Genomic DNA, 8206 nt, shown 5'->3' with positions numbered 1-8206 from the left:
AACTCACTTTAAACCACCATCGAGTGTTTGTAATAACTTCCGATTGCCGTCTAACCGGGCCGGATTTACGCATAGGCATTCTAGGCACGTGCTTATGTTCGCTCGTCCAGGGGGAGCCCAAACACAATGTACAGCCTAACAGATGTGTAAACTGAAGACTATTTGAGCTTTATTAAAACTATTTTGCACTGATTTGTTTTGGTTACATTTTGTTCCTTTGTGCAGGTGCAGTCTTTAAGTCTGTATAAACATCAACAAGCTGAAAAATAAAAGTTTTTTTTTAGATAATGTAATCTTGATAAAAATTGATTTCATAAAATTGGTATCGGAAAAAGTATCGTTCAAGAACCGGTATCGATATCGAAAAAATTTTTACGATACCCAGCCCTAGGGTATTGTGTACTTGTTTGCTGTCTTTATAATTGGGGCTCATGTTAAAACCTGTGTCGCTGGAGCGGTATTCATGTCCAGAGCATTGCTGTTCTTGAGCTGTTGGGTGAAGACCAGCAATGCGACCTTTGACCCCTTCAGAGGGACTGATTGAACAAATCCAGTGCAGTCATACGTTTTGTTTGTTTTTAATAGTTCCACAGTAATCGTTTCCTTCAGAACTATGTGGTGCTGAGGTCTTATGTTTATTTGGGTGTGACTATTCAGTGGGGTGGGATGGGAAGACTCCATTTTCTCATGCCTTAACATCATGCTTTATGCAGATGTTTGAAGAGGTTGCCTTGTGCGCTTTCTGGATTGCGTCTAATTCTGTACTGATTGTCTCTTGGCTTTTGTCTGAAGGCAGTAGTGGTTATAGCAGCAGGAGCCGAAGCGGAAAAGAGAAATATGGACCTCCGGTTCGGACGGAGTACCGACTGATAGTGGAGAACCTGTCCAGTCGCTGCAGCTGGCAGGATCTCAAGGTGAGCTTGGGTTCATGTTTTCAAAAGTGTCCAAAAAATGAAAATATTGCAATTAAATGACAATGGATTAGAGTGTTCATTTAGGGCCAGTTTACACCTGGTCACTTCATGCGTTTTCTCTGATTGGATAGCTATCTTCCTTCAGAACTATGTGGTGCTGAGGTCTTATGTTTATTTGGGTGTGACTATTCAGTGGGGTGGGATGGGAAGACTCCATTTTCTCATGCCTTAACATCATGCTTTATGCAGATGTTTGAAGAGGTTGCCTTGTGCGCTTTCTGGATTGCGTCTAATTCTGTACTGATTGTCTCTTGGCTTTTGTCTGAAGGCAGTAGTGGTTATAGCAGCAGGAGCCGAAGCGGAAAAGAGAAATATGGACCTCCGGTTCGGACGGAGTACCGACTGATAGTGGAGAACCTGTCCAGTCGCTGCAGCTGGCAGGATCTCAAGGTGAGCTTGGGTTCATGTTTTCAAAAGTGTCCAAAAAATGAAAATATTGCAATTAAATGACAACGAATTAGAGTGTTCATTTAGGGCCAGTTTACACCTGGTTACTTCATGCGTTTTCTCTGATTGGATAGCTATCCGATCATGAAAACACCTGGTGTAAATGCCCTCGGATTTAAATCTGATCTCTAAATCTCATTCCAGACGAAACTGGACAAGTGTAAATGCATCTGGTTGTTGAAACAGCATATGTAAATTTTAATCCTCCCAAAATCTTAAAATAATGTCTGATAGCATGTTATAGGCCAGTGGTCTCAAACTCTATTCCTGGAGGGCTACAGCTCTGCAGAGTTTAGCTCCAAATCACACCTGCTTGGAAGTTTCTAGTGATCAAGAAGACCTTGATTTTGGGTTTATAGGGTATGACACTTTTAGGCAGATATGACGGCGCTAATGCGAGACGCATCACCGCAGATGAGTAGCTGAGTGGGTCTTCAGTAAGCCGATGCGCAAACTGCCGTCGTTGTAGACGCTTAACACAATCATTCATAAAAAGTAGTAAGACAAACTTATCTTCCCAGTGCTGATGGCTGTGGTCTTTGATCTTGAAATCAGCTGATAATCAATAAAATTCAGCACGTATCTGTTGCTTTCGTTGACGTGAACTCCGTTAAATTTGCATGTAGCGTGGTAATTGAAAAACGGATTTATATCTGTTTGGCGGAGACATGTGTCCAAGTGTAAATGGAGCCATTTTAACAAATCCGATAGCTATCCAATTAGAGAAAGGTGTAAACAGACCCTTATATTACATCAAAGACCGTAAAATACCCAAGACGTGTCACTCGTATAGTTTTGAATGGGGAAAAATGCAACGCTCAATATGGCCGCGCTATCGAAGGAAGCCTCACCCTCTGAGTAAAAGAGCCAATCGCTAATCTGTGAAGTCAGCACGTCACTGCAGCTGCCGTTAGAAGCATCCTGAGACGTGCGCTTAGGACTGCGCATGCGCACTGGCTGATCTAGCCTGAAAAATAAGCTTTTTTTTAATGCTATTGTATTGGAGCATTAGGTACGACATTTATGAGGCAGTTGTTGTCCGACTTCATTGGTGATTTCAAATATGGAATTTAATTGTAACCATTCAAAGAGATAAAAGCTGCACTTGCATGCCCGAGCGGCATTTCAAAGATGGCCGCCGAGTGACATGACTTGTCTTAAAGGGACTTTGATTACATGCAACCTTAGTATCTTTAATTGGAGGCCTTGTTGTTCTTGACTGTAGGACTTCATGCGTCAAGCTGGAGAGGTGACCTATGCTGATGCCCACAAAGAAAGGACCAATGAGGGTGTCATTGAGTTTCGCTCTTACTCCGATATGAAGAGAGCTTTGGACAAGTTGGATGGCACTGATATCAACGGAAGAAAAATCCATCTTGTGGAAGACAAGCCTAGACGACGTCGCTCCTACTCTGGGAGCAGGTCAAGGTCAGGCCTTCAGTTCCTAGCTTCATCTCACTTGGTCTTTGCACACGTCTGTGTTTATTCTGGTAAATGTCTGGGGTTTTTGTAGGTCTCTTGAATTGGACGTTGTGTTTTATAGGTCTCGCAGCCGACGCCGTTCTCGCAGCAGGAGTTTTTTTGTGTGTAGTTAAAATGTGACCGAGTGCTTTTCTAACTGGTTTGTGTCTGTGTTTTACAGCTCAAGGTCCCGCAGCAAGCACCGCTCTCGTTCCAGGTCTGGTCGCAAGTCCCGGTCCAGGTCTAGGAGAAAGTCTCACTCCAAGTCCCCAACAAAGTCCTGCTCCAGGAAGTCAAAGTCTCGTTCCCGCTCGCGTACGCAGAAGTCACGCAGTCGCTCCACCAGCCACAAGTCCCGCTCTCGCTCCGATGCCCGCAAATCTCGCTCCAAGAGCCGCTCCAAAGCGAAGTCGGACAGGGATTCCAGGAGCCGCTCCAAGGAGAAGTCGGTCAGTAAGAAGTCCCGAAGCCGCTCTGCTTCTCCAAGGGAGAATGGAAATGGAGACCGGGCCAAGTCCACTTCTCGTTCGCCGTCCCCTGAAGAGAACCGCCGTCAGTCGGAGTCGCCCGGCAAGCGCTCTGCTTCTCGCTCTCCTTCACGTTCGAAGTCTCGTTCCCGCTCTCGGTCTGCCTCTCAAGAATAGTGTCTCGCCGACTGGTTTACACAGCAGGAATATGTCATGCACAGTTCAGTGTTAATCGATCATTCACAGCCTATGAACATTCACCAAATGATTAAAGAGGCTGCAGCCCAGTGTAGTGTTTGATTACTGTGCTGTTTTCAACATTGCATGAAAACAGTTGCATACCAGAATTTGTTTTCCTTTTTATCATTAGTTTATAACGTTTTGTGCTTGTAAGTATTGCTCAGGCTGTTGTTTGTATTCGACTCTTTGGTATGGGGCGTCTTTAAAAGGCTCTTCGTGTTTTTGCTTTGGTGTGAGGTTCAAGGAGGCTGTAACAATATGTTATAGCCTAAATTTGATAGAATGCATAATTACTTTTGCAGCTGTCCTTTTGTGTAGTTAACAAGATGTGATAGTTGAGTGGCTGGCTATGGAAATGCTTCCTCACTGTGTAGTCATTCATATCTTTTGCCGATAATTTTCCTGGAAGCTTTTTGTTTCTCTTAGTGCTTTGGATCATCTTGAACTGTCATTGTGAATTATTTTTTTATTTTTACAAGTTTATTACATGACTTTCAGTGTGTTCTCCTGTGATAGATCTCATTTTTAAATGGGTTTTTGAATATTTTCCAGTGTTTTAGTTAAATAAACATTTAATTGGTTTTGAGTGTTGCTGCCTTTTCTTTCCTGAAATATGAGTAGATATTGACCATATGCTTGAAGACTATTGCTGCTTTTCCCTCACACTCAGCTCTGTATGTCACACCTAAAGTATATTGTGCTCCAGTTGAAACCTCTTTCCTCTGCTGCCCCTCCGGATGACCACGGTGTTCAAGTATTCAGAGTCCATTTGAGGTATTCTCTAGTCTTTGGTACTACAGACCCTCACATCTCCCAATAATAAGACAATCCATACTTGAATCAAAGTGCAGGAGCTCAAGGTTACATTAGAAATATAGAAATGTAAGTGGATTGCTGTCTTGAACACTCATTTTAACAGGTACTACAACTAAGTATATTATTCTAAACGTGAACAGAATGTCCACACATTCAATGCAACTCAATTACAACTAATACAAACACACACAAAAAATAATGCTTTAATTGAAATACATTAAAGTTACACAAGCTCCCATAGCTTTTTGTTTCTTTGAGGGTTATATATAGGGACTCAATATAATGCTTCACTTCATTTTTAAATGCTATAAAACATGGATTTTTCACTGAAATTTTATGAATATGAAATTTAGCCATTAAAACTAAAAGAAAAAAAAGAGTGTGGGTTGATAGAACAGAGTTGCTATGGAGGAAGCGCCCCTGGTTACGCTTGTGTTGTCCAATGTCCACAAATACCCACAATGCATCGCTCACGGCCACTGAGGCAATATGGTGAGTTCTGCGGTAACTTTTATTCCTTTTTCGTTTTTTAGAAGCATTTACATTTTATAAACCGTTAACATTATAACCCCTTACGTAACAAAGTCACGTAACGACTCGCTGCGTTAACAGGTTTGTTCAGCTGTGTAGCGAGTGTTATTAACGTTAGCCTGTTAGCTTAGCCGGCCGCTCATAACGGTGACAGGCTGATGCACAACATTTACAGTTTGCGTATATTTTGCAGTTGTTGCTCCTCTGTCGTTCAACGTCGGGATTGAGGCGATAATGTATTAAAAATTTCAATACACCAACCTGTGGCAGAAGAAAACAGCGACGAAAGCATCGTGGTTCGTTTATTAGAGACAGTAATCTGTCCCTCCATCGTCAGAGTTTGGATTAGTAAATAGTGTATCCTGACCCATATGCCAACATGGACAAGGAGCAACGAAACATCGTTATTTTCAACGCATCCAAACGAGAGCTCTTCACCACCAACTCTGGATACAAGTCCATGCAGAAGAAATTAAGAGCACAATGGAAGATTCAAAGGTATAACCTCATACATGGCTCGTGTTTACAGATGTGAGGGGCTTTATTCACTACATTACTGGAGATGTGCCCATCTACAGCACAAAACATCACTTTGATGTGAATTATGCACTCATTTTGTTGGATTACAGACATTCTAAAATAGCCGTTAGAAATGAATGGTGTAATAAATGAGGAAAACACTGCATTACTAAACTCTACATGTTCTGCAGCATCAAAGAGGAGCTCACCTCGGAGAAACTCCAAGGAGTCAAGCTATGGATCACTGCAGGCCCTCGGGAAAAGTTCACTGCTGCTGAGGTGAGAGTCTGCAGCTGAAATATAGAGGAGTTAAAAGTACAGCTGTGAAAATATGAGCTGTATATTTGTTGTGGTTCAGTTGGAGGTTCTCAAGCAGTATCTGGACAGCGGTGGAGGTCTTCTTGTGATGCTCGGAGAAGGAGGAGAAATGAAATATGACACTAATATCAACTTCCTCCTGGAAGAGTTTGGCATTATGGTTAACAATGGTGAGTGTGGATTTATTTGTATTTTTTAAAATATCATCTGTATTTCATGAATTCAAACATATTTGCTGTTATTTTTAATTTTAAATAGTGCTGTCAAACGATTAATCGCATCCAAAATAAAAGTTGTTGTTTACATAATATATGTATGTGTGCTGTTTATTTATTATGTATATATAAATACACACAGATTACATGTATATACATTTATATATTTATATTTTATATAAATATATTTAGTATATAAACAACATATTTGTCTTAAATATATACATGCATGTGTTTGTATTTATATATACATAATAAATATACACAGTACACACTCATATATTATGAAAACAAAAACTTTTATTTTGGATGCGATTAATCGTTTGACAGCACTATTTTTAAATGTTGCATGAAATACTAGATTACTAGACTACAAATGTTGAATAAACTACTTAGAAATATTAAACATTTTGTTTTTAAAATATACCATTTTTGAGAAATCTTTTGCTTTAATGACTAAAATTTCAGATGGTGTAAAGTAATAAAATATTTTCTTTACACCTTGAATACATTTGCTTGGACACATTTTAATCATATTTATTAGGGTACAAAACTTATTTATTTTTTAATTATTATTAATTTTAATGTCTTGTCACATTATGTCACTGTTTTTCTTCAGTATGATGTCAGGATGCCTCCAGCACCTTGGCTTTCTTTATTTTGTGCCTCACATAAATCAGAAACTTGAATTTAGGCATTTAAAATGTGTTCATCTTGGAAGAGGTTTAATAAAGTTTCAATGTTCTTTTGGATTGGGTTTCCAGATGCAGTAATAAGGAACGTCTACTACAGATATTTCCATCCCAAAGAAGCACTTGTGTCCAATGGTGTTCTGAACAGGTTTGTGTCTCCCGTGTGTATTCAGATGTCTGGATTTGTGTAAAGCTTGCATTAAAACAAACCAGTCTGTACAGAATTGAAATGCTTTTTATCTTTATTTCAGAGAGATCAGTCGTGCCGCTGGTAAAGTGGTGACGGGGGTGATCGATGAAGAAAACACAGGGAACAATTCACAGTAAGCTTGAGCTGAATGTTCTGTTTGTGTTGTTGTTGTTTTCTAAAGTGTTTTTGAAAAATCACATACCCTGCCTTTAACAATGTTTAAGTGTAACTCTGCTGAGACAGAGTGATTTTATAGTTAAAGTTCCACATAAGAAAGCGTAACGAGTTCTTATTTGACGATTAAACAGGGCACTTACATTCGTATACCCTTACGGGGCCACATTAAATGTGATGAAGCCTGCGGTGGCCGTGCTGTCCACCGGCTCTGTGTGCTTTCCGCTCAACAGACCTGTTCTGGCCTTCCATCAGTCTAAGGTGTGTACAGTCAGTCTGATTATCTTACTCGTGTTACACTCACTGCGCTTTCTTCTGTGCTCTGATTGTGTCTCTGTTTGTATCAAGAACGCTGGCAAGTTGGCCGTTCTGGGCTCATGTCACATGTTCAGTGACCAGTACCTGGACAAGGAGGAGAATAGTAAAATAATGGTAAGGTATCCGGTTGCTATTGCAGAACGTCACTGTTACTGCTGATGAAAGTGTAGGGTTAGAGGTTTGTTCAAAGTACTGCTTAACTAGCACTAGGGATGTTCATTTTAACCGGTTAACTGTTAACAGACCGTAAGAATTTTTGACCGATTAATTCAATCAGTTAAACGGTTTAAAAAGTAATTTATTAATTTTTTTCAGTAATTTATCAAAATATTTAAAAAGGTTTGTTGCATGGTTAAAATACTCTACGTGTATATAAAAAAATGTGTTTTTTAGAAAGAAAAAAAAAACGCAAGTTGAGTATAAGTCGCATTTTATTATTTCATTCAGAAATAGGCCTAATGCCGACGTGAAATGTTTACAAACATTATAATAAACACTGTAAACATAGCTAGGCTATTTTAGTTCCCCTCACTCCACAACACATCCTTTCAATTAACAGTAGGCTATTTAGAAAAGCACAAGAATTAAAAATATGAGAAGCTATAGCAATATAAACGACAAGCCAAAACGAATTAATTTAGGTTAAAACGAAACTGAAACCAACGTTGGGTCTCTCATTCCACACAAAATCAAATGTTTCCATATTCGCGATGTATTTGCCAAATTATTATTTATTATGTAGCAGCTTCACTCGCGTTCCAACATCCACGTAAAACAAAATGTTTTGCATAACATCACGGCGGTACCGTGATAACACTTAACGGCTTAACAGATTTTACTACAT

The 8206-nt window shown here is 39.7% G+C and overlaps 1 protein-coding gene and 1 pseudogene across 4 annotated transcripts in view; both read left to right on the top strand.

Annotated features, from left to right (window-relative positions):
* Positions 1 to 4169, top strand: part of LOC107730621 (serine/arginine-rich splicing factor 6-like) — an 8818-nt pseudogene extending 4649 nt beyond the window's left edge.
* Positions 4170 to 4832: 663 nt separating this feature from the next.
* The window catches only part of ift52 (intraflagellar transport 52 homolog (Chlamydomonas)), a 12472-nt gene continuing 9098 nt past the window's right edge, over positions 4833 to 8206 (top strand). Inside the window, exons 1-8 of one of the 4 annotated variants that reach the window (XM_016541485.1) lie at positions 4833 to 4897; positions 5325 to 5434; positions 5647 to 5734; positions 5814 to 5943; positions 6753 to 6828; positions 6932 to 7003; positions 7179 to 7305; positions 7393 to 7476. In XM_016541485.1, the coding sequence (XP_016396971.1) occupies positions 4895 to 4897; positions 5325 to 5434; positions 5647 to 5734; positions 5814 to 5943; positions 6753 to 6828; positions 6932 to 7003; positions 7179 to 7305; positions 7393 to 7476 (690 nt within the window). In that variant the 5' untranslated portion in view covers positions 4833 to 4894. Of the gene's footprint in view, positions 4898 to 4950; positions 5435 to 5646; positions 5735 to 5813; positions 5944 to 6752; positions 6829 to 6931; positions 7004 to 7178; positions 7306 to 7392; positions 7477 to 8206 lie in introns of those variants that run through there. The other 3 variants (XM_016541483.1, XM_016541484.1, XM_016541482.1) reach the window with 3 other exon arrangements.

The sequence above is a fragment of the Sinocyclocheilus rhinocerous genome, unplaced genomic scaffold, assembly GCF_001515625.1.
Source record: "Sinocyclocheilus rhinocerous isolate Xijiao unplaced genomic scaffold, SAMN03320098_v1.1 scaffold1449, whole genome shotgun sequence".
Taxonomy (NCBI): Eukaryota; Metazoa; Chordata; class Actinopteri; order Cypriniformes; family Cyprinidae; genus Sinocyclocheilus; species Sinocyclocheilus rhinocerous.
The sequence above is the reverse complement of the archived record's forward strand: the minus strand, read 5'-3'. Positions and strand labels throughout refer to the sequence as shown.